The 27,923-nt window shown below is 33.6% G+C and overlaps 1 protein-coding gene across 1 annotated transcript; it reads left to right on the plus strand.

Annotated features, from left to right (window-relative positions):
- The first annotated feature begins 189 nt into the window (after positions 1-189).
- On the plus strand, positions 190-27,828 carry LOC128219522 (E3 ubiquitin-protein ligase RNF213-like). The gene is made up of 35 exons (XM_052927332.1): positions 190-238; positions 504-654; positions 1,333-1,498; positions 2,143-2,302; positions 2,589-2,764; positions 2,872-3,099; positions 4,545-4,741; positions 5,803-5,896; positions 6,010-6,110; positions 7,959-8,123; positions 8,209-8,466; positions 9,644-9,752; positions 9,867-10,132; positions 11,200-11,317; positions 11,931-12,044; positions 12,170-12,265; positions 12,625-12,666; positions 12,800-12,970; positions 13,160-13,253; positions 14,746-14,780; positions 15,166-15,263; positions 15,360-15,519; positions 16,155-16,317; positions 16,585-16,688; positions 18,687-18,738; positions 19,553-19,752; positions 20,093-20,222; positions 20,589-20,675; positions 23,418-23,613; positions 24,204-24,420; positions 25,801-25,875; positions 26,304-26,495; positions 26,854-26,952; positions 27,065-27,261; positions 27,404-27,828. The coding sequence occupies exons 1-35, from the start codon at positions 217-219 to the stop codon at positions 27,570-27,572; spliced, it is 4,902 nt and encodes a 1,633-aa protein (XP_052783292.1). The 5' UTR covers positions 190-216; the 3' UTR covers positions 27,573-27,828.
- Positions 27,829-27,923: the final 95 nt, after the last annotated feature.

The following is a 27,923-nucleotide window of genomic DNA, read 5'->3' on the forward strand; positions in this document are numbered from 1 at the left end:
ATTTAAAAAATGGATATATTTAATACCAAATATTAACATTTTTGTGCACCAATTACGTAACAAACTATATGCTTATTGAACATATTCCGTTTCAGCAAACCTGATAAGGTTCGGGGATTGTTTTACCAATGCGTTCAGCGTTCAATAGCAAGGGTAAAGGATCCTCCACGACACGCTCAAAGGGACCTTCAACGTTCAAGCATCGTGCACGCTTTAATGGATGTTGAAGGTCAAACAGGTATAACGTTATTTTTTTCCGATGGCTACAAATGCTTATATTATCAAATGTATAATTTTAAATAATATTGTAGAACAAAACATAATTGAAGTACACACAATTGTAAGGAACAATCGACGTTGATTTTCCTCGAAAGTAATTCATTATTATTTAAAAGCTGATAGAATGCTCGGAGAAATTAGTTCGATATATTTTTACGGGGTTTGTTGTTGCCGAATATCTGATATATTTACACTGACGTAAATGCCTTCTGCTTTATCGTTAGGAACCGCCACATTTGTTAGAGCTATCGTTCTTCTGTGCGATAAACTGTTGACGGAAAAAGGTAGAAAACAGGGCATTTCCTTTATGGCGCGTACAACAATTTCAAAGGAGGCAGCAGATGTTGGAAGATTTCACAAATTTGGAACTTTCAGGTAATTGTCTCTCTAAAATTTGTATCCATTGTACTTTAAATAAAGCCGTATTGAACAGCGGATGCACACTTGTGTGTTATCTGCATATCAAGAAAAATATAGTATCACTCTAATACAAAACTTTGAAGACAAGTGTTAAGTTAACCATGTTAGTGCAATGTACATTAGTTTTGTTATCTAAACGGTCGTTAAAGTGATTCTATAAACGGTTCTGACTATCATCTGGAAGCACTAGCAATGATGTCTCCTTATATTAAAATGTACTTTATGATATATCACCAGTTGATTATAATAAACAGGTACAGTACTTGTTTAATTTTACACCATTGAACAGAGTAACATTTCAAATTAAATCAGTGAATTATTGCACTAACATTATTCAAAGCTTATTTTATGCAGAAACTCACAACCAGACATGCTTTTCAGTTAATCAAATCTAACTTTCATTTGCAATTTACATAAGGTAGGAAACATTGGAAATATTGTTAATACAAAAATGTGCGAATACGTTTGAGCTCAACATTTTGATCTACTGGATCCTGATTGCTATTAAATGAACTGTTGAACTTTACTTTGAATCCCAATTTCGCGTCATGCCGCAAACACGAAACGACGTAAGAACATCTCGTCCAGAGATATTTTGATATTAAATGATCTTATTCATGTTTATAATTTTAGGCGAAGTTGTCTTCATGTAATGGTGACAAAGGTTGCGCCAATACTAAGTGGAATAATTGCCTACCTCGATACAAACAGAAACTTTGATCTAGCTGAAACTTTAACCGATTGGAAGAGGGAACTTTGGCTAAGGTTTGTTAACAACCCGGAAGCGTTACAACTCAGGGTAAGATTTAAATTACTTCCAGAAATCATAATATTGTTTTTGGACAAAAATAAAATCAATGATAAAGTAAACTTTACAATAATCTTGATTTCATCATTACTTAAATCTCACACTCGCTTTTGCATAGAAAGCGGCATGCAGATTGAATACATTTTTGCACTCACGTTTTCAAAATAACATACCATTACACTAGTACTTTTGTCTTATTCTGTGTATTTATTTCCGATAAAGAAATAATTGAATTAGATCAATGGCACACTGAAAACTACAAGGACAAGCCAATTTGTCAAATTTGTTAATTGAGAGCCATAGGCAAAAGGACACTGAGCCGAAAGACACAAAACGTACAAGCAACACATACAGATCACATATCAATATGGCTTTATCAATTAATAATGTGGATAACGATTTGGAACGATTAGGGAAGCAGGCGTTAAATTGGGAATACAACTAGTTGATGCGCGCATAACGTGCCCCTTGTCCCAACACCTATCCCAATACTAACCTCTTAATGCCGAATACCAGCCAAGGGAGCTAATAGTACCAAACATGTTCACGTCTTGTAGTTTGATCTGATCGAGAATTAAACCCGGGACCTTTCGCACCCGAATTCATCTTAGCTAAAGAGAAAGGGTTTGTTTTAGTTTGCAGACATACAGACTTTACTTGGGACAGAAGTAACTGAAGATTTTACAATGACAACTGGCTTCGAAGGACATGAATTTGGCTGTAAATTTCCATTTTCGTGGGTGATAATACACACATTTACAGCAATTTTAGATGAACCGGGATTAAAACAAGGAGGTAGGTCAATGTTTAGTAAGATCTAAATTGCTGTCCAAAGGGGCCAATCAAAAAGGTGTATGTTTTGTTCAAAATGTCTTGACATCTACATCTGTCAATCGACTGTTTCACACGAGTATATGTAGTGTAATTAACGCACATGGATCTTTAAGATACCTATCCGATTATTGCATGCACAATTTTAATCACATAAGTAGAACATAAAAATATATCGGTATAAAACCGTTTAAATATAATTATCATTCTCAAATAAAACATAATATTGACTTTTGTCGCAACATTATAGGGACTCTGACAAAGGAGATCGAAAGCTACACAGAAATTCTGCGGAATCATGCGATTGGAAACATTTTGAATGCATTCGGAGAACCAATGAGTTCGTTCTGTGATGATGCATTGATATGTTATTTGCATGATTTGATTCACTCCATATACACTCCAACGTCAGAAGAAGAAGTGCCAGTATGTTCTTTAAATAAGTTGTATTGTGTCGATTGTTGAATTACAAGTAATATGTGTACTTATTGCCGTAGCTATGCATGCTTTATTTTTATTATTATTATTTATAGCTCGTTTCGTCTATGGTATTGGCTCAAACGCAAGAACTTCTTGGGAAATCAAAAAGAACGGGAATGCTTGTCCCAGCTTTGGTTTGCGCACACATTGCTTGTCGAGAACTCGGACAAAAAATTTCCAGCTTTCAAACAATGAACAATGTATGGCCTGAATGCATGCAAGCCATTTCAAAATGTCGGAATTCGAATCCGGGGAGCTTTCTTGTGAAACAGAATGACTGCGTACGTACATAGTTGACATATATACGTTATGTTATGAATTTTTCTCAGACCACGATCGTTTCTTTAGCGTTTCAGCGTAGAAATTATACTTGATTCTGACGCAGATCGTATAGTTCTGCGTACAATCTGTTTAACGCCCTGCCATGGGGTTCATAAATAGAAACCAATCTTAATCTGAGGGTTGGGGGGACTTGTATGAAAAAGGCGACTAATGTGTTATTATACCTAATTGATATAGCATTCTTTTCATAAAGCGATCTACATTCAAAAGTGCTTTACAATATATATACACAAACACACATATCCAATCAGACTTACTAATAAAATTACTAATAAGCGTTATTACACTCATCCTTATATATTATTTTAAGAACTTCATTCCGGACATTAATAAAACAAAAATACAATGCAGCATTAACTCAAATTAAAAGGTAAATGATTTGGTTAATCGATCTAAAAATCAAGCTTGATATTTATCATGAAACAGTTAAAATACTAATCCATATTTCCTTGAAACAAAATTATAACTACTGAACAATAATAAGAAATGCTTTTACCTAAAATCCATATTTTAAGGGCATAGAGAAGTTTCCATAAATAGTGCGTTGTTCATATTCATGAAGCATCGCTGTTTGTATTGACAATGTCAAAATATTTATCAAAATTTCATTAGAATGTTTGAAGTCTGAATAAAGGTGGAATATGAAGGCAACATGCTCTTCCTGATGTATGCAGTTAAATACATAGAGCATATGGGTCATTATAAAATCTATATAGAAATATACATGGTGTTTATATTTGATGTTATATAATAATATGATGGAAACTATCGGACATGACTAACAGCCAAATTTATGAAAAAACAGTAAAGGGACACAAATAAAAGGCCTAAAATACACTAAATAAGAGACATACAACGTCACTAAATATGAAAAACAGACTACACATGCGTCAACGTATCATTATTAAAATTATTGGAGTTACCGCCTTGGAACGGTCGGCGAAATATAAGTTCATTTTACAATATTATAAACGAGTAAACGGCCACAATCAAAGACATATAATATTTAGTCCCAAGCCAGACAAAACGAAACGTTAGTAAATGTGAACGTTACAGATTGTAACAATATTCTAGGTCAAGGGACTCTACTTTTATGCTTTGCACTTGGTTTGATTGAATTTGATTGAACAGCTTTAGAGTTTCTAGTAATCTTCCTACGGGTATTTGATTTGGATTTAATATGTGTTTGAATGCTTAATTCAATACGAACTAATGCATAAACAAAAGCATCGTTTTTTTCATAATAGAAGCTTCTTATTTAACACACACATAATTAATTTCAGTCTAACTTATTCTTGATGACATTGACATATTCATAATAAGTTATATATCACAAATGATTACATCCAATCTAAAACGTCATTAAAATTGTTATGGTGTTTAGACATTCTTGGCGCTGAACCTTTTATCAGAACTTTTAAAACCTCGGGACGAAAGGCAGCTCAACAACTTCACAACGGGATCTGAATGGATGACAATTGTCTCAATTTACGGCCCAATTATCGAGAAAACTATGCAACTCTACAAAATCAACCAAATAACTTCTACCCACCCGTTACAGAACAACCTCAGAAACATAAGGTAATTAGTCGAATGGAAAGTAAAATAATGTAAACACAGGCTAAACTTGGGTTGTCCTTAGTGATATGATTTAAAGACTATTATTACCTATTTATCACTATCTAATGAAGTAATAAAATACTTTACAGAAGCTAGAGTTATACTAACCCAAAGTTTAAACGGATTCATTTTTTAAAAGAAATGGAATCAATTATTTACCTAAATTAAGTAAATTCAGTTTTCATAACTTAAGCATGTTCTTTTAAAAGCCGGTCGTAAATCGATGTTAAATGCATCCGGAACGAAAGTCTGAACACTCTGTGCTTACTTTTCAACATGTTTTATATTTTTTCTTCACATATTATGTCTTTCCGTTACGTTTGCGAAAGAATGTAGTGCTTTATGTAGAAAATAGACCGAGTGGAAACGGATAAGGTAATTTGCCAGGCATGTAAATTAACGACAAATAGTATGTTCATTGACAGATGTCGATAAAGTAGCAATACGTTGTTCCCACTTATAAATAACAATAGTTTGTTTTTGATAAATAGAATTTAACAATGGTGTTAATCGGGTACGTTTATGGCCCAAGCCCTACACGTGGTTTATTTATGAATTCAACGGAAATGTCCGCAACCGTCGTAGCGACGCCATCTAAGGGTCTTATATTTTAAACACGCTCGTCAATTGAATTACAAAAAGTGCAATGTTCAGCCTTCGAAAGATATAAATGCACAATAATTGGCGACGCTAACTAGTTCAACCTGAGCTTTGTAATTTTAATATAACTATACGATGTCGCAGCATGATGTTCATCTAAGAAAGCGAGAATGTCACATCCAATATTGATATAACAGTTTTTTGTAAAAAAAGAACTTTGGTTAAATACATGTCTCCTGCTTTTACTACCCTCTCTTGAAAATATTGAACTTATTGTTATCAATTTATGCTAGAACTGATGTTTAACCAAACTTTGGCGCAATTTGTCACGACTGTAATTATACCTATATAAGGTATTATAATTAGTACAGAATTTCAGCGTACAAGGTCGGTTCTTATTGTATAATTATTTTTGCATTAAGGTCTTTATGGACAAGAAGTCAGGTTGTACATTTGTACGTTGAGATAGTAAAGTACGATAGTTTTGCTGCGAATAGCCCTGGAAATTTGTGGAAGGTATGTACAGTCGGAAAAATACATTTTGAATGATATGTATCTTAATATTGTCCATTTACATTATTTATCGCATTAGCTAGCTTTTAATTTGTTGTTGCATTGTTGTATTGTAGCGACTTGGAGATGACTGCGACCTAAGACAATACGAGTCGTTTAAAGCCTTGGAGTCCTTTCTGAATGACAGCAATCAAGAAATGTTGCGGAGAATTTATGGGTATGCTAGATTATATTGTCTACCTTACAATGGAACAATTGTTAACACTCGATAACTTGAGCTAGGAAACACTGTAATTGTCTTTGTAGTGGTTATTGTATTATAACTTAGAGTGTTAAAACTTTGAAATAGCAAGCATTCGTGAAGACATACAATTGAATGTATGATGGGTCAGTTGAATCAATCTTAAGGTCGCTGTTTCTAAAAATAGAAAAATGGTTTCCGTTCAAAAGTCTTCAAAAGCCTGTTTTGACGTCGTACGCTTGAATTGCTTTAAGGGTCAAGGTCGTAACTACTTTAAATAGAAATAATGTTTCCGCTAAATAAATTTGGATAAAATTGGCATATAGCGATACAACTTGGGTATATTTAGTTGATGTGAACATAAGCTAGGGTTTGCCTTTGGTGTTGATTGGATTCAAGTCAGGATCTCGGTCACACAAACAAGGCGCGTGGCTGACTATATTTCGCTGATACCTACCGTCCAGATTCCTAACATTGATTCAGACTATAATCATCTGTTCATAATAAAGTACTCTAGGGAAATTAAAGTGTGAAAGCCGGTTCTTGGAATAAAATTCAAGGAGCAACTAAAATTTGCGGAAAATCTATATGATCTTAAAGGAATTTTCATAGAAAAGCAGCCTATATTACTCAATGAGAGTGCCAGTATGTGGAATGTGGACAGAAGGTCATTATGCGATTATGCATGCCATTTTATTTTTTATCGAACGAAAGATGTGGTTCTATGACAACAGATATATTGTAAATGAATTTGAGTCCATCCGAACACAAATGGATATTGGATACCTCAAGAAGTCTGCAAGCTAGGTTTGTGTACAAATGGTCTTTTGTATTGCTAGCAAATCTTGTCGTTCTTGTTGATATTACGTTATGATATTACATCTCATAAATGCCGTTCATGGCTGAATATATTTCGCTGAAACATACCGTCCATATTCCAAACATGAATTCAGACTAAGATGATATGTTAATAAAAAGGACAGCTTAAACTGTTCTTAGTAGGTTTCTAATATTTTCAATCGTTAAACTGTAACCTGGTCCATCTTGCATGAACATTAGACTTTTAAATGCACTTATATGCCGTTGCTAACAAGTGAAAGCGATGAAAGAACCAAACGGATGCGAAGATATTATTTAAACTTAACGAGCAATTGTAGAACTAGTTGTACAAGCCTTTTATATTCACGCGATGTAATATAAACTTGATATACACTTAACACATGCAGGGGTCTCCCGATAAAACCTATAGTTACAGATATGTGTGTTTCCAACCATTGCTTCAATTCATAAGATAAACTTTATAATATACCAGGAATAAGAAAGCTCTTGAACTAAATATTTTTTTTGGTAAATAAATCAAGTTTGTGCACTACTCAGCCCAACTTTTAGTTTTATAAAAAAAGGATTTACCTTATTTATCCTTTTTATCACAGTTCAAAAACCTTCTAAAGTGATGGGTGAGATTATTCCCAACTTTGCGCATGACGATATTGGAACGCTTTATTATATATTTATAGATTTTGTTGCTATAAAATATAATAAAATTGAATTAAATTTTAATCGTGCGTGCATCGAAGGCATATTGTTCACGGTTTTTAGTTGCGATATAGTCATCTCATTACTGAGGTCGTGAAATAGCATCTTTTTTATAAGAAATCGTATTTTAAAAAAAACATGTTTTACATAGCTGTTAAATCCGTTACAGTTGGTACACAAAAATAATTCGTGGAGTGTAAGATAAGTTAAAAAAAACAAAACAGCCGAAATATTTTATTTGCTGACATATGTTTTAATAAACGCAATAAAAATAAGTTTCCATTAAAGGCAAATACATGATTGTGTCGTTTGCAAGAGGCAAATTCAAGGAGTCCCGTTATTTCCGATGTGCATGCACGCTTTTTGTTACAAATGTACGCCAGGAAGGACAACGACTTTCAGATGTCCAGTTTGCAAAGATGTTAATGCTCCTTTGAAGCCAAAGGATGCTCAGTAAGTTAATTTTAGAAATACATAAAATGCATTGTAAAAAAACAAATTATTAAAAATGACAGCTTACTGTTTGTTTTGATTGCAGACGACACCAGGAAATGGCAGAAAAGATTACCGTATTTCAAAAGCGAACTAATAGCTTTCTTCTAGATGTCGTATCCCAGTTTTGTTTTGCCAAAGGCATTTCTCCTACTGACCGCGTGCTTGAAAAACTATTTGAGTACATTGTTTGCATTGATAAGGAAGGCAAAAAGCACACAAAATCTTTGACAGTGTTTGAGACTGGTGCTGACCAGATACCTGTAGTGCGATCCTTTCTCTTGCAACTCATTCTACAGTCGGAGTAAGAACTTATTTGAAACTTTTTATTTTTATTTTTTATGTTAAAAACTACCGGTAATTGTTCTACTTTCTTTTTGGTTCGATGTATTAAAAAACACAAACTAGGTCCGAGTCATTTTAAACATTCAAGTACTGTTCCGCTATAGCGATCGCCTATCGTTATTTACTATCGCCGATTTCAAGACATGCATTGTGGACGATTACCGTGGACCTTTCATTCAAAACTATTTATTAAATTATGTTCTAAATTACACAAAACAATTTTGAAAAAATGCGCGAAATATTGAAAGAGACGTAAAAGCTCAGCTTTTCAAACCTTTTATTCTACAAATATGCTATACATTAACGGCTATCGATCCAACAAGGTCTAATCGGGGGCATTAGTCACGTTCTGAGACATCTCTTGTAAATTGCTGTATTGACTGTTTCAAATATATATTGGCTGCTCGTATCAAAGTTAAAACGACTTTTTTTCCTAATTATTTTAAGACGTAATCTTGATCCTTCTCCTAAAGTTCTCTAAGACGTTCAGGAGTATATCCCATTTACAAAAAAAATAACACTGATTTTTAATATTATGTATTAATCATTAAAAATAAAAAAGCATTGAATGCAGACACCATAGCCTGTTCGATGTACACAGAGCAAAAATGAGCACGTATTATGGTCAGATATTTACAAATCATTAAATGTTATTGTTACTCTTTGAGATTCGTATTCAGTGATCGGATAGGTCTGTTTTGAATAATGTTCAACATATAATGTTTTGCAAGAAATTTTAAAAGCATGAAATCTCTTTTAGGCTTTAGATTTAGATTTAGGAGTAAGATCGAGGCTTTCTGGTAACTGGGCCGTGTTGACGCGTTACTAAATTACGCAATATAAGGAGCCAAATACAATAGCTAAATCATATCGTGGATGAAAGGCTTATATTTGTTCCTTAGCTTAATGTATGAAACGTTTTAAGTACATTATATATACTATAGCCAATTTCTCCCGAATGTACGATTTAACTCCATTTGCACAATTTTATCGGCATACATACTGGAATCCGCGACTTGGCTCCCATACGTAAAATTGCACAGTACAATATTATGTGATTGTGAAAGGAACAGTGACTAAATTATCTGTATGACTTGATACAAAAAATATTTACTTTTTCTGTTTTTTTCACGCAGTCATGACTTCATGACGAGAAATCTAAAAAGATATTTAACAAGTGCCAATCGCATGATTTCTACAGAAAATAGATGTCAGCTTTGTCTGCTGGTTGTACACTGTCTTGAGGTAAAAGTTTGTTCTTGCCTTTCAAATAGAAATTACATTCATTTCAATAATGTACAAGTATAATGAATTCCAGTCATCGTACAAAACACATATTTTTTTTATAAACCAATACAGGATAAACTGGAAAGAGAGATCTACCAAGAAGACAATACCATTTCCAAGTTGAAAGCATTGTCCCGAAATATGTCAGTTGCTTCGGAATTTCTGGAAGGAAAAAAAGAAGATGTTGATGTGTTACAAGGGATAGCAATGGCAAGAGTGAGCTTATCATTTGTCGCAAAAATACTTGCAAACGATGACACAATTGCAAATGATGCCTCTATCAAAATAGTCCGGGATGCAAAAAAGCTTTGCCAACAAAATAAAAACAAGTGGATTAGGTATGTAGTGTATTTTTTAATGAGTTGCTGTTTATGTTACTGCAACCGGCTTAACAGTAACCACTGGAAGAGATGCAAGAGGGACATATATAAAAACATATTTTAATTTTCATTAAAGTAAAGGAATATATTTCCGTTTCCGTTTTTGCTGTATAACCCTCTGTCCGTGAACGCTTTATGATAAATGCGTGTGTTATTTGTGCACGCATTTGAAATCAGTGTATCATTATGAAGTTTAAACAATCGGCGACATTTCATATTTGACGACTAATGGTCTGTTTTAATTAAGGAATGAATTGCGAGGTTGATGTCATTATCGGGGTATGAACGCAATTTGGTTGGTCAATGTGTGTGGAGTCCGAAGGACTCCACGCGTACTTTGACCAACCAATTGCGTTCATATCCCTGAAAATGACATCAACCCTGCAATTCATTCCTTATATTTACACCAATAGTTCATTATTTCATTCAAGAATTGTTAAAAAATTTCTTACTTTCATTTAAGAAAACCTCTAAGTAATCCGTCCTCACCCATTCTGTAAATAGAACGACCCGACTAAAACTGGAAATATTTTTTTTTCAAATGACGTCACAATAACGCGGGAAAAGAGCAATCACTTGAAATCACTTTAAAACGTAAAATTGAAACATTTCTGGTACCATTATGTTTAAAATTTAAAAAACAACTTTTAAAAATGTTGATCTATATTTTACGGGACCTGCGGACACAATACAACCAATAACAAGATCAATAGCTTTCATGTACATTGTTATGCAATGAATTACGATCCGAACATATCCGAAGATGTTGCGTTCATCGATTGATGAACGCAATTGCCGAAAGGTAGTTCATTTAAGGAATGGCAGTTGAGGTGTAAATATTTGTGTTTGACTTCAGAGGTTTGAACACAAATAATTTATAGCAATGTATCGCGTTGTTACTGGTATTGCAACAGTTGTTTTTTGTTTGTTTTTGTGTGTTTGTTTGCTTTTACTTTTTTTGAATCTCGTGTATCGATAAGGCTGCATTAAAAAGTTGACAAATTATAATCGGTATATTCTTTCAGAAATTATCTAGTGAAACAAATCTGTAGGCGTCACGGATTGGAAACTTACGAGAGGCTTGCGAACTCAAAAGAGGAAATTAGAAATTGGGTGAAATTAGATGAACAGCCAAATGCGCAAGTAAGGAGATTTTTCATTGATATCGGTCATTGTAATACTAACGTCTTATGCATTATTGCCGTTAAAAATTATTGTACGAAAATATTTCTCTTACCTGACCTGTGCACAAACAACGTTAGTGAATTACTAACACCTTTTTAAAATGTATTTACGGCGGGTGTCGCGAAATGTATTGGAATGCATTAATGCTGTTCTTGGTTAGACCTGATTTACAGAAAATCGTTTTGTTACGGTTTATTATCTCATAAACTCGCAGCAATCATTAAGTTCGTTTTAAATAACCCCGTTATATCCCTAACGCTTTTGCGTTAATGGTGTCTAGAGTCTGTTTAAAGAAATTAAGGTAACTTTAAAGAAAATGAAGCTGGAAACAACATCTTTAATCAAACGTTGAATCGAATATGGTGGATAAGGAATTTTTCGTTGGTAGGGGTGTTCATTATGATATCAGCAGCTCGATTTTGTCAAGTAAAGTACATCAGTTCTGACACAGGTACGATAATGTTGGTCACAAAAATGGTCGTAAACGATCGATAACTGCGCGTCATTTTACCCCATTACACTCAAAGTGTATATTATACTATAACAGATGATTAATGGTCGATTATTTAAGGAAGATAGCTGCGTTGACAGATTCTTGCTGTATGGAGAAGAGTACACAAAATTCCGATTTGCTCTGAAAAAGGTAGCAGAAAATGATGTGTCGGATCTTGATAGCATCCTTATGGTAATTATGCTTATGTTGACCGTAGTAAGACCCCTGAAATCAGTGTTGCTGAAGAAAATATAATCTTTATATTTTACTATTCTTACGGTATTCATTCAGTTTTTTTGTCAACGTTTTTATGTCAGACCATGAAGGGAAGTGTTGCTGATGTTGCATTAGAGCTTTCCATTTTTCGCGCTTTGACAAACTTTCATGGTAACAAAATCGAGAGGAATTCGGTGGTGAGTCTTACAAACTTTTTTCCGTCCAATAGTCCGGTACATTAATATGTTATGGGGTTTCTATTGGCTATGTGTAACAATCAACCTTGCATATGTTTACCATTCAATTCAACCAATAAATGTATGAGAATGGGCTAGTGGTGTGTGTGTGTGTGTGTGTGTGTGTGTGTGTGTGTGTGTGTGTGTGTGTTTATCTGTTAGCCCAAATTTCGTGGTTGCGAGCACCACCATAAGAACTTCCTCTACACGTTTGATAAAATATATCAGTTTTGACGTCTTCCCATGATACTCATTCGAGAGTCATTAGAACAAAATTAACATATATGTCTAACCATACCATAAACTGTTTCCACATTCAGTTTCGGAATCGAATAGACGCATACATATCAACTTCAAAAAGGGTGAGTAGTATAAAACTGACTTTATGTTTGGTTTGCATTGTTTGTCATTTTGTCAATAGATATGTAATTCTCACCTTAGAACATGTAATTAATAGAATAAATCGTATATTCTTTATAATTTAATCTACTTTAGAGGAGCTTGAAGGATATTCTTACCAAGCGCATTCAGTTGCCAAAGAGAAGAACAGAATCAGAGTTGACATATTTAATTGTTCATTTCAACTCTGTAATGTCAAATGTTGCCTACGACAAAACACTGACATTTGTATTTGGGGCCTTGATCTCAGGAGAGGATCGTATTCAGGTAAGGATTGTTTTCAATTACTGACACGTTTTCACTATGACAGCAGTTTATCAGCGAGGAAGTGCTTTAATAATAGTTTCTGCTCAATTGTTTTTAATTGCACACTTTATAATTCTACCAAGTATTGTTTTGAAACTATACATACGTACATTGCACAAACATTTAAAGATGGAAAATAATTGCTTTCAGAAAATGTTCTTGCCTACAATGCCAGAAGACAACTTTGAAGACATGCAAAAAAATTTTAAAAGAGCATTCACATCAGAAGATATTCACTTCTATAGTAAGGCGTATTTTCCATCATCTGATCCAATAAATAGCAATTCCATAAACACCATTGTGTACAACGTTGTTGTTTTGTAAACAAGACATACTTTTCTATTACAATATTGGAGGCAAATTAAAGTGGTGTTCATCGTGTGTATATTTAAACGCCGTTTCGCAAACTATTCATTATTTTTTAAACAACTTTCACAGTAAAGAAGTCGCCTTAAGTTTGAGTGGGAATTCAGTATGTCATGCAAGTAAAGCTCGACTTTGATAAATAGTTAATATAATAACTACAAATGTTACAGTGTTTTACAGAGATCAACAATTATAGTTTTCAGAGCAGTTTATAAAACTAGATAAAAATTAGTTCCTACCAAAGGTTTGTTATTGTTTTGTCAACAAAATATATATACAGACCATAGATAAACAAAACCATATCCATATAAATATTCGCTGACATGATTGCTATTTATTTCGTTTCGCTTTACAAAATTGTATTTAAAAGTATGAGTGCTTTAAGTGTAGCAGTGAAAAAAATCACTTTTGTAGACTTTGAAAAACGTTTGATTTTAAAATATCTCAACAATATTCCAAAACAAACTATTATTTCAAATTATAAATATGCAGGCTTATACACAATAGTAATTTAAAATATTAGCGACGAAATCTTCCTGTCTAGATTAACGTGAACATGGTTATTTACGGGTAATTACCAAACACTTCTAATAATTATATTAAAATGGTACAATCGTATTGAGTTTCAGTCCCGGTATTGAGAACCGAGTAAAATTTGAAATGATGGGAGAAATGACATTTTATAGTACTTAATACAGCTGTTCAAATGGTCCTGTACTAAGATTATATGAATGTATGTCCAAGTTGTGCTGATTATTAACTATCTTAAAATATGTATTTCTAAATTGTCAGTAACGGTAAAGATAACGGAAAGTACAAGAAGTTATTTACTTCGGTAAACATATTATCGGTTAATTCGTATGACATACTGAATGTGCCTCGTATTTTAGTTTGTGGTATTTAAATCGTCTTACTATTATATTTTAAATGTATTGAATGATGGGTTTAGTGATTAATCATAGCTTCTTAATCACAATACGTTACTTTGCAACATTTGTATTGGGATGTAATCAAAAATGGGGTGTGTTTTTTTTTCAATAAAAATGTCGGTGATTGAGCTCGACAATCATCAAAGTTGTATACAAAAATTTCATTTTTTTTCTCCGATTTAAAATACGGTACAGCAATTGACAAAAATTCTGATATGTCTTTCATATTTAGGGCTATGTCATAACGGTATTTTAAAATCTTGAAATTCAAAAATGGCGGTTAATATTTGCACATATATTAACGTAGAAATACAACTAGGAGCTAAGCAACAGACGAGCACCGTCTATACCACTTTTCTGTGTACGTTGTTTGTTTGAACACTTATATATCTTCATGTGCAATGTTTGAACACATACGCGTATATTTATACCTTTTTACAGAATGTCCAAATGGCCATCCATACGTAATTGGAAATGTAAGTCTATATTTAATTGTTTATTCCACATTGTTAATTTGCTAACACGAACGTTGATTGCAGAATTGGTCATGAACAAAGAAATCATACAAGTCTCTTCACATTAGGTTTTAGTTCGCCTGATCTTTAATTGAGATGTTGTGATCAATCGTTGTCAGTTGGTTTTACCCAGTGTTTTATTTTAAGTATAAAAATAATCTAGTTTATATAATACTTGGTAAATTCGCAAATATCGAATTCTCGACAGTCAAATATTTAAAAACGCGATGCTACACAGAGGGTAATAATGTTTAAGGAAAGCTATTATTCTTGGCACTTTTCGTTGCATATAGAGCGGGATCACTATATTGTGTTGTATTGCATGTACACATATTTACAACCACAGTGCGGGAGAGCATTCGTCGTTTCAACATGCCCAGAGTGCGGTCGAAAAATTGGCGGACAAGCTCATAAGTTGCTGAAAGACAACGCTGAATTAACCAGGTATAAGTTGAATAAAGTGCATTAGCTCGGTGAATTGTTTAAGCAAAAGCTTGATTCAAGATACAAATTAAAGTATCCTTTATTTGATATTTCCAGGAATGACAAACCAGTCCCGCAGATTGGTCACATAATAGGACCGGCACGTAAAGATGGCAGTATTTCACCCGTTCGTGAACTTTCATCTCTACAGCGCGCAATGATTCGGTTCCTTCTGCACACATCAATGTTTGTCGGAAACCTCAATCATCCCGACCAGGTAACGTAAAACTTGAATAAGAAATATTTTGACATTATATGAAGTTAAATATCTTAGCGAATTATTAATTGAAATATGTTTCCGTGACAGAAAGGGCAATATAGATATGTGTATATAAGTATGTGGTTGCAAATGTCGTAATTGCCGGTTGAACTATTTGAAATTATTTGCTATCTTGTTCCACAATTAAAAATATATGATCTCCGAAGAGTGATCATAAAGTCGCCGCATCGGCCGTCCATCCTTCCGTATTGTTATACTTTATTTACACAGATAGATCCAAACAGAGTTATTGTCATTGTTCATTTCTACATTTTTGTCTGGACAATCTGTGACTGCCCCTTGTCCATTTTTCACTTGTCTTCCAAGTTATTTGTGCCCTTTTTTATTCCGCTGGTTTCAAAATCGGTTGTTATCAATCCTCTTTCTTTTTCACATTGAAGTGATTATGATAGTGCTTTTATCTACTGGTAGTTAAAATTAAAATTGAAATGTGATATTTTCCAATTTAGGGTTTCGTTTCCGAAATTGTACCCTGTCCGGTGGCATATATCATTTTGTATGTGGTTATTTTTACTGTCACAAAAACACATATTTGCACTATGAAATATACAGTCATGTCTGATGAATTTTAGATCCGGGCGATCATAGTTCCAAATACAAATAAAGTTTGCGATTTTGTATGGACACACTTAATAAACGATGTCAATGCAATCAGAGAAATTTTGGGTAAAAGTATTGACGAGGTTTACACACTTCTACACATCCTCATCCGCAAACTTTTGGATAAATGCCACGGTAAATAAAGCTGATTTCCAATGATTGTAATATTTAACGCCCAGTCTCACTTTATTTGGATGTCATATAAAACATTTCAAATTGTTACTTACCTTTAGATACTATCTTAACAAAATAATATCGACTATATGCAGGAAATTATTGACGTATGTTTTATATGGTCATGAATGTACGTCGTAGTAGTTGTATGAGTGTGTTTTGCTCCCAATAAACTCGATTTTCTTGTTCGACAACATGTGGTTATTTCGTGTTCTGCTACTTTGTCAGGAGAGAAAAAGCGTAAACTTGATTTCTACAAACTACAAACAAAACAAGACCGATTGGAATGGGAAAAACAATTCTGTACACACTACTTGAAGCCGTTTCTCAAGGTAGGTTGTGATTATATACTTTATATGAGCCTTTATATCATACCAAGTATGTTTTAAACATATTGTAAACATAGAACTAACGCCAGACATATTACAGTTGTACGGTATGAGGCCGGTAAAACGCTTGTAATAATATAAGCAGTTCGTGTGATTATAAGCATGAACGTACACAGTAAAAAATAATAACTGATGATAAGAGTTAGTTACTGATATTAACCAAATAGAATGACAGATTGCATCATTAGTCAATCACTACCGAATCTACCATCATTACTATAATCATTTTTTATATGAAGTGTCTATACCTACTAGGCCTATTTCTAATCCCTGACACTTTTACTGTATTGGGTATTTCAATAGTTCGTAAAATAAGAGATCATGCTACACTATTTCATAATTGGCGCAACATTAACAATTACTAAGCAATATCGTTCTTGCACTGCTTGAATTAGTGTTTCCTTACCCAAACACCACAAAAAAGACATTTTTTTTTAAATGTACAAACTCGTAAATTATTTGTTTGTCACATGTAAAAATCAAACGTCTTTCTCTTCATTATACGACTATACCCCAGCAGCGCTATTGAAAAAGTGTCTTCTTACGGTTGTAAGCGGACCGTGCACGAGAATTTCGAGTAATCCGACTACCAGATATATTGTATTTGGAAAGGCCATGATAATAATCTAATATTTATCTTTCGGATTTTTTTTTTCTGTTTATCCGTTAATAAATCTTTATTTATTTATTTATGAATGCATTCATTTGCTCACTAATATATGCGATACACTATTCGTGTTATAAGTCAGATACAATTACTCTTTTCTTCTTCAGGAGTCTTCCTACAGACATAAAAAAAAACTTTCGCTACGACAAACACCATATTTATCCTTGGCTTCGCCTCGGACAAAATTGGTCTTCGTCCTAGAGTAACGGCTTCACACGTCTGTAAGAGGACACTTTTGAAGAAAAACTCGTACATTTTGTTATTAAATAAACATATTTCCTTTAGTATAATATATCTCACCCACTACTATATAGAGAATACGATAAAGAGTGTGCGACCTACAGGCAATAAGAATAAGGTTAAGCTTGAACTAATTAGAAAACAATCCAATGTGTAAGATATGTGAACGCCACTTATGACTATTCGTTTGAACTTTTGTATTACAAACGACAAAACCTTTGCCGGGGCATGCGATTTTTTGCTTGAAACAGCGTGAACAGTTCGATGGTAATGTTGAAGTACGTTATCTATGTAATGCATACAACATCGTTTCAATGATATACAACATCTTAAAAAATTGCTTACTACATAGGATTTGCTTAAAATTTTAACATTCTGCGAATTTTTAAAACTTTCCGTAAATGTGAGTAAACATGTTCTGGATTCTTGAACCCATTGTTCCTGAAGAAACATCAAATATACACACTGTCGTGACAAACCGCATGCATGGCGCAGACATGTCGAACATAATTGTGTCATGCTATGAACATTGTGTTATATCCATACATTTCCATTATATTATCATAATAATAGTATAAGCCAACAAAACCATTGAAATTGATTGCCTGAAAAGTTAACAGTTCGGATCGCTTTTGAGCCTAGAACTGACCACCAAGAAAATTTTCCAGCTTAAAACTTCCGCCCAATTGTCATTAGTCATCTGAATGTTGCACTTGATTCAACCGCGCACTAATATGTGTTCGCCGAAATGTTAAAACAGAAGGTATGTCTTCTACTCCGTAAAGCACAGAACTAGTCTAAATGGACTAATAGCAGTTTGTGAAATATGATTGTGAGACTGTCAAATCAACAAATACTTTCTACATATATTATTTGTAATAAACCACATGTAACACTAAACATACCTTTATGTAGTTAACCCATATGTCCCCTCTAATAATAATACTAATAATAATAATAGTTCTAAATTTAGTGTGTAAGTGTGTGTATAGTTCTATATTAGAGATATTAATAACGGCCATTTCCATTTTTAGGAATTGAATCCATCTCTTGACAAGGCAAACGTTCAAATTTCTTCGGAAAAGGGTAATATTTGTTGCATATGTGGTAATATGTTATAATTATTAGTTCTATATTATATACGTATATAATGTGTTGGCATATTGTCAGTGTAGTTGTAAAATACAATTTGCATAAATATATTAAAATGTTCATCGTATATTTCTTTTTTATTTAAAGCATATTATTTAGACCGACTTAGTGAAAATCCGTTTAAGTTACATCACATAATAAAAGTTCAAGTACAGTTATTTGGAAAAGCTTATATTTTACTAGTCAATATCTATATATTTATTTTTTTCGAAGACAAAACATAACGTTCAGTTTAAACGTTCATCAAACGTCTTGCTTCGTGGGCGCAGCATTGTCAAACACATGAGAAATATTGAATTTTAAAAGAAACGTTTTCAATAATACTTGTCGCACAAAATTGCATGAAAGTGGAAACAACAATCCGAAATTTTGACTGCGGATACAGATTTCATAAGAATGTTGGCCCTGACCTTTGATTCGCTTACCACACCATAGGTATTGGTACTCTTCAGGTTCCAATCGTTAAAGCTTAATGGTCCTATGTCAATTTTTTCTCTGGGTATTGCGCGGATATACTTTCAATAGACTGTTGACCATGACCTTGACCAACTAAACTCAAACCAATGGAGGCCAAATACTGGTGAAGGGAAAGCTACCATTGGTATGTAATGGTCCTCGTCAAACCATTCTTGAGTAATTGTGCGGACAAGACACCGTCTATATACGACAGACCATCTGACCGACATAACTACCTACATGCCCTGATTTCCAAAGGGGGTATACACATACCTGCAACTGTGATTTTCAGATCGTAGTAAGCTTCTGGCGATGGTATACGAACTTGATGAACATTTGGCAGTGTCTCCATATACGGCAGTTTCGGACCATCTACAGAATGTCCCTATTATGTGGCGTTTTCGAATACCAGTATCTGTTGAACACATGCTGCAGGATCTGGAGACTGTTGCAGATGACGGCCTTCAAGTTATCAAGTTATTTATGAAGGAAGTGAGTATAACACTGCGCTACGCGAAAACGATATTTGATTCGACATTGTTACAAGAAATTTAGAATTGCCTCATTCATTTAGTTAAACTTGCGACAGAGCTGCCGCTGGATGCTCAGGCAACCAACTATATAACTGCAACCATGTTCTGGTATTCAAGTATAAGTATATGAGTTAGTCATTGTGTGAAAATAAAATGATATAAGCCACATTGAATAATAATGAAATAAAGCCACTTTATAACCCCTATGTGTGTTCGTGAAATATGGAATTTTGTAGGGCAATATGCGACTCGCAGTCCTTAAGATGCCTACATTATTTATTCAATGTTTACGGTTGCAGGAAAAGGTGCTTAGAATGCTACGAAATGTACCAAACATTTTGAGACTTCAGAAGCTCTTGATAGAAAAATACTACAGAAAATTCGAAAGGTCTGAGGCAAAACAAATCAAAGTGAAGCAGGCTTTGTCAGGTAATACATTGTTTAACATTTACGAATCAACATTTATATCCGAAGTCTTGTTCGTTCGTTGTAACTAACAAATAAACGCTGAGTCATCAACTAAAGGAAGAGTGAAAAAATATATTCATGTACAAAGATTTAAATTCTAGTGAAAGAGGATTTAAGTTCATGATATGGTACAATATAATAAAAATAACAATCTATATTTGTGTGTCTTTTTCGACATCTTGGCGCGAAAACGATAATTCTAAATGTGATGATGTCACGATCGTTTTATTTTAAAATTGTTCAATTTCCCGAGATATATCAATGACAAATAAAGGTAGTCCCGAAGGAATGACAAGAGCCTTCCGTGTACTATACTTATCTTTCCAGAATTTCCAGACCACAGATTTATTCACAAGTATTATCAAGACTTCATAGATTCTTTGGATGCATGCAAACAAGAGTTACAATACTATGGTAAGTTCCTGTTATATTTGCTATTGTATATCATTCACTGAAAGAAAAGAATGAAGTTCACCTCAAAGATATCATTTTGAAAAGACAAATACATGCACGTTCTGTGCATCACATTTCTTATAGCAGTTCTAGATTGATACATAAATGCATATAATGTGGTATAAAGAGACAAACACAAACAATAGTATGAAGAATTCCATCGGTACCACCTGTTGCCCATTGCGATCTTGGATGTATTCAGCCCGCGGTGGCTAGTTTCCACCGGACTCGACACATTGGACGAAAGTCGTGGCTATACCCTAGGGTCTGACCATGATGGCGAGTAGAAAATCCATGGGGAGTTTAGCTTAAAATTGGAGAATACGTTAATGATATATTTAATATGATACATGATAATAATAATAATAATAATAATAATAATAATAATAATAATAATAATAATAATAATAATAATAATAATAATAAGAATAATACTAATAATGCATGTTAAAATTTGAAAATATTATTCATGAATAAACTTAACATATTCTGATTATTTTATATCATTAAATAAAGCCAAATTTCGGATTCATTCAGAAAGTTTAGTTCAGCCTTTTTACACCTCTCCTCCCAGATATATTGTATTGTCATCATTACGTAAAAGACGCCGATGTCAACCGAGACACCAAATCATAATAATTGTTAAACGCTTTAAGAACTAATGTTTCAATTAAGGTAGGAAGCTCAAATAATATTTACGTCCACCTTTTTCAAACCAATTAGAATCATATCAAGCAGTGGCATAAATATAAAATGATAATACTTTTTTAGTTCTGCATACTAGTATTTAACACATGTAGTTTTTTTCTTTAAAGAAGGACCAATAGAAGTATGTTTTTTTCCAAGATCCATACTGTCAGTGCGGCCCGATAGAAACAACCGGCAACTATTTTTACACCGTTACACTCAGGCAGATTATTTTCCAAAATATCCAGTTACCTTAACCCGTAAATGTCCGAACACCCTTCATCTAAAGTCCTCATTTTAATGATATAACAAACAAAACCAAAAACATATCCGCCTTTCATCTCAGCCTCGAAATCTTTCGAATGTTTCGTAAAAATTATAAAGGCCTAATCGGTATTGTCCCCGAGCTATAAGCGTGAACCAGTTCATATGTCCTACTTCCCATATTATGTTTGTTTCACTCATGAATAACAAACATTTCACTGTGTAAACTATTTTTCTGCATAACATTACTTTTGCGATTATTGTCGACAATTTTACTACATGTGCCTTTGCCTGTGTTGCTAAAAGTTTTCTATACCATATAGATGTAATAATGATATTGCTAGAACGCCAATTATTTGCAATAATTTTCTTGTAGCATTTTTATCACTAAATTTTATTTTATTAGAATACATATATATTTTGCAATACTTAAATGTCCATTGCATATTAATTATACAAGGCTCTTTTGTTCGTAATATATATATATACCACATTACAAGTACATGCCTATGATATATATCTTTAATGTTTATCGCCCTAAGCGCATTTTGTTGTCAAAACGTCTTATTTCTAAATGCGACGGTTCAGTCACAGTCACAGTCACGTGGTAGATACTGACCAAAGGATATTGATAAAACATTCTGTTTTTGACAAGCATCGAGGATACCACTGTTAGGGCTTCCGATCAAATTTACAAAAAATATAACATTCTAAACTAGAGAAGAGAAATTGTTATCATTGTTATTGATTACCATCGCAATCAACCACTTAAAACATGTATGCTGTGTTACTTTGAGACTTTGGAAGTCAGCGTTGGACAAGTAATAGTTTTAGATAAAACAACACTGCGTCATATTCGACTAAGACAGTGTGCGACACTATGTATTCCGGACACATTGCTTCTACACCCCGTAACACGATAGTTTGCATCGTGTCATCAATATCAATAAGGAGAGAAGTTTTAATAATAGCTTACCTATCTTTTCGGTCCTTTTTCTGTATACTTATAATATGTTGATGTATTATTGTCTGATGAAAAACTATTGTATAATCCACCGATATACAGAAAGTATAACTTATTTTATTTTATTGATGTAACTCTTGTGAGTACAAGGCTAAAAAAACACGGAAGAAAGGAAACAAAGGCTTTATTGTGCAATAACAGTGAAAATAATATTTGTGTTTGTTATAAATGCTTACTGCACTGATCGTAAATGTAGTTAATAACAAACAACCACATCCAATCGAATCAACCATAACCATAAGGAAACACATTCACACCAGGGCAAAAATCACGCCAATCAATCAACACTGCAATAAGAAACATTGTAACACATGCAAACTTTTTGCTACTGGGCTTTTTTCTGTAGCTTTTCGCATAAATAACCACAATTGTCTCAAAACGTGATCTTGTGGTAAACTTTTCAAAGTTAGTATTGTTACTGTTGTTGTAAATGTAACCAAGTAAATAGAAAAATCCATGGAAATCAAAACAGAATTATGTCCTATAAATAAACTAGTAAAGCACTCTACCCAGTGTTACCGAGTGTACCTAATAAAACGCCGGCCTGAAAATCTCATTTTCCTATGGAACTTCGTAAATTTAGCCGATGTAACCAAAGTTATAATCATCCACTCTTTTCAAAAGTATTAAACGTTTCAAAACTCAAGCTTTTATTTATTGGCTGATTGTGTGGAAAAAATTTTCAAATTGCAAGAATGATGTTCACTATCCTTTGTTTTGTCTTTTAGCATTTGCCACTCCAGATGGACTGAAAGCTGTGCCAGATGACTTATGCAATACATCCTTTAATGATGAAAGCAGTCTGTCATTCTTCCTGCCTTCTTACAAGGACGACGGGTTGATTGCTTATGCCCTTCTGTCATATCTGTTCAGAAAGCAGAACGATATGTTAGAGCAATGTTCGAAGCTTTTGTCAATTGAAAAGTAGGCTTTTGTTCAACCTTATCGTTGAAATGTGAATAATTTATTGTATTATTAATACTTTTTGATCTTCGATAACTTTTAAATATTGGCTAAACATAATCTCATGTTTAGCTCTATATACGGCTTGGTATTAAACAATTAATACATTTATTTTAGCTTTACACGTTTATAAGTAATGGTACTAAATCAAAACATAAGTGCTTTAGGACAGTGTGGCTAATAGGTTATTGTCATTCTTTGCTTGTTTAATTTTCAAAAGAATTCTTCTGTTTTGATCTAACATTTCGATATTTTCATGAAAAATGTCTAGGCCATTGGCATCCGATCTTGGGGTTTTTATTGCCAAAATGTTTTATGTGGAGAGATTACACGCCATGATTTACGCATTAAACAGAACTTTGAACAGAACTCGACTATATAAGCCAAATTTCATTTCAAACATTAAAAACTAAACTAATCAAAATCGGTTGTTAACGATTTGTTTACGGTCTATTCTTGGAATTTTATAATCCTTTTCGCATAGTGGTGTTGAATAGTTGCCGATTTTAATGTAATTGCAATAACAATTTCGGTATTTCATTTTTTTGCAGAAAAGAGGTTGTTTTTCCTTCTGATGTCACCGATGCCCATCTAATAAGCTATGATCTGTATCACGATTTGCTACCAATAATACATGCAAACGGTCAATATTCTCTTGAAATGGGACAAGGGACAAAGATTGAATACGACTTTGAAGCGATGCAAAGGAAACTTGTGAGCAGGTTCATCTTGCCAAAATCCATCGTTGAAATGTCTACTGGCTTGCAGGTTCGTTAAAGTATTTGACCGACAAAAACATTGTTCAGAGTTGCACATCAATTTTTCGAACAACTTCAAGTCCGGAAGGAAGTTAGAGCAGTTATCTATGTTTGAATATCCTGAACACTGTAGCAATGAACTGACAAAACAGCACTCGTTTGGATATGGAAAAAAAAAACTCTTTGCCCGGCATTCTTCTCTAAAACTGCTCATTCATTTAATTGTTATTGCACTTCTGATGTACATTCAGTAAAAAGCTTAGTTATGCATATAATTTTTGCGTAACAATCGTGCAAAAGTGAAGCAATAATTCAACAATGGTAAATTCAATAGTTTGCACTTGGTCTTAGCACGACCAAATGGCTGTTGAATTTTGGAGAAAAAACTAAACTTTGCTACTCTGGAACGTTTCATTCTGGAACAGAGATCAATCAGCAGCAAATGAAGTCTAAGTATATCGTTTTTAAATGTAAGAGTTATATTGCAGACAAAATTTACAAAGGCTGATGTCCATGAACTTGACCTTTGACCTTCTGACCTCAAACACAATTGGGATCATTGTTTGGTCAAGGACACAAAACCAATGAAGTTTAATGGTCTTAGGTAAAACAGATCGCAAATCGTTTTCAGACAACGTTTTCATCAAACTTTTGACCATGGCTTTGACATATTTACCTTAAGATAACAGGGAACATCTACGTATCAAGAACAACCTGTCACTGAAGTTTGATGGTCCTAGGTCTAACAGTTCTCAAGTTATTTTTCCTTTTTAGGGGGGAGGGGGACAAATCTTTCATCAGACTGTTGATCGTGACCTTCATATTTGACCTACTGACCGCAAAAAGAATGGGTCATGTGCAACCTACAAGCTTCATTATCCAACTGTTCTTGAGTTATTGTGCGAATCATTATTTGTAAGAAACACACAAGGACATCATTAATGGTTCATAAGGGTTTTCCTTCTGTAAGAATAAGCTCATAACCAGGTCTTTTTTATAACATTTTCTTATAAAAATCTAACCCTATTGTCAGTTAAACCTATCCACCTTAGGTATTGGTGCGGACAGACGGACGAACGGACGGAATGTGTATTATATATACCAGCCTTCGGGGTATAAAATGAGAAACGAGAGCTCTATTACTTAGGTTACTGTGATCGCAGTCATTGCACAGTTCTCCTTTAACGGTCATGCATACCGGACATCGTTAAACCTGACAAAGACATCAGTTTATATTTCGTTTGTTCTCTTTTTCTGCCTGATTAGAGTTCAAATCAAGAGTATATATTTACAAATAGCTTTCTGTTTAAACGTGCTTGTTTTTGTTATTACCTTTAAACATTAGCATTTTAACTTTTAAATTACGATTTAATAAATCATGTTATTTCAGATCGACCTAATGGTCTACAAAACAGAGCTTTCAAGCATTTCTGTTTTTTCGATGATTGACGAAACAATACCTCAGGTCTGGTTATTTATAATGGTGAACTAATTTGACCGGACAATGTTAAAAGTAAAACATATGATGTAGATAAAAGTAAACTTTTGCTATTGTTCCAAATTCTAAGTAGTTTCTTGTGATTTTTGTTTTTTATGTCTTTGGTGGTTACCCTGTGCCATTAAACAGGGCTTATGTTTAAACTTTTAGCTACTGAGCTTGTCTCCGTAGTGTTTCACTTAAGTATGTTTATTTATTCTGTTTCACCTAGAAAGATTGAGTAAATGTGTGGCTTGGGTATATTATTTCTTCAAGTATAATGCGTTCTCAAGAACTATTAGTTTACAAATACTTTGATTACATTGTATTCTCTTACAAATTCAGACAAACGACATTAATAGTGCATGTAATAGTATTTATAACGTTTATTACAACTCGGCGTCTTCGGTTTTTAGCAAGAGTTGGATGTCAGTGCAAAAAATCAAATCTGCTCCGAGTTTAGAACCATTCAAGATGTCTGTTCCTCTATCGATCACCTTGACATTATGGTGAACGTTTTGAAGACCGTTGGCGGGAAGGCAAACGAGAATCTTGACCTGTTTATGAGAGAAAAGCTTCATATGACTAAAACATTTACGAGTGAAAAGGTATAGCGAGTTGTTAAATTATATATAAATCTTATATTATATGTTCTATGGATATATAAGAAAAATAAAATGACTGTTCGGAGTTAGAACTGACGTTTATACATGTAAGAACATAGTGACAAAATATTTACCATTTCTTTAGTCAATGGTTGACAGACACGTGTTTAGCAATTGAAATGACTGAATGCTGAAAACACATGTTTTTCCTGGTACTGAAAACGTAGGTGTCGTCACAAATACCAACTACTGAAATTATTTAATTCGAAAATGATAAGGGGTACAAATCGTTATTTAATTGACATTAGTATATTTAACAGGATGTAAGCAGAAACAGAAAGGCAAAATATTTCAATTTCAGGCTAGAAGTATATGCAACCTTGAACATGTGAAGTCATTATGGCTTTTGATGTCATTCCGAAGAAACATGCTTTTAGTCGAACATGGGCGCTCTGTTCAGGTTTGATTGATAATTAATTGTATCGGTCATGTTCCCTACTTTCTGGTAGCTATTTGATAGCATGTATATATTTATTATCTTGTTTTGTTATACACTATGTTTTCTCTTAAAGGACGTGTTCGAGCATTTGCCCGATAAATATCGAGATGAAATGCCAACCGTCGTCGAACAATCTCTTCAAAAGAACCTTAAAAAGGTCAGCATCGAGAAGTTGTTGCGATTACTGGAAGCACTACACGAATTCATGACTATCATTTTAGGTCATGGCGACAACAATGATAACGAAGAAATAGATGATACAAACATTAGGTATTTGTTTGGACGTATACTTTCAACTCATACAAAAAGAGTTACGTCTATATTATTTCGTTTAATATTTGGCCTATCTCAGCCATACAAGAGCTTAATACATATGCATGCACGGTACGTTTTATGTTTATTGCATTTTCAGCCTTTGCGTGGGGATGATAGCGTATGCAAATGATGACCTTTATATTGAACTGGTGTATGATCCACTGCCAAAAGAAGTTCTTTATAGGCACAGCGTTCCGGCCTGGATACATATTGCAACCCAGCTTCGCACAAATGAGCGAAAGCACCAACATGTGACAAATAAGTAGTTAAGAGTATTCATGTGCATATTCTGAACCGGGTTTCTTCGGAAACTCACCTCATACTGAATATAAATCTGTAAATAGACTCCCAAATGCTTACAATGTTGATTTTTTTCAATCCGTTTTACTTTATACTTTTTTCGTTTCAAAAGTATCATTACTCCATTAATTGATTGTTATTCGTTGTTACATTTGCTTCCTTGTACCGGTCATCGTTCTTTTAAACATTTTTTTTCATTTTCCATCATGCTTATGTCTTATGTTAGAGGAATGTCATACAGTTAAAGATTACCTAAATGTAAGAATTATGTGATTTTTTGATACGTTTACCGATTAGATTATTGTCATTTTTGTGAA

This window comes from Mya arenaria, chromosome 15 (assembly GCF_026914265.1).
Source record: "Mya arenaria isolate MELC-2E11 chromosome 15, ASM2691426v1".
NCBI classification, from domain to species: domain Eukaryota; kingdom Metazoa; phylum Mollusca; class Bivalvia; order Myida; family Myidae; genus Mya; species Mya arenaria.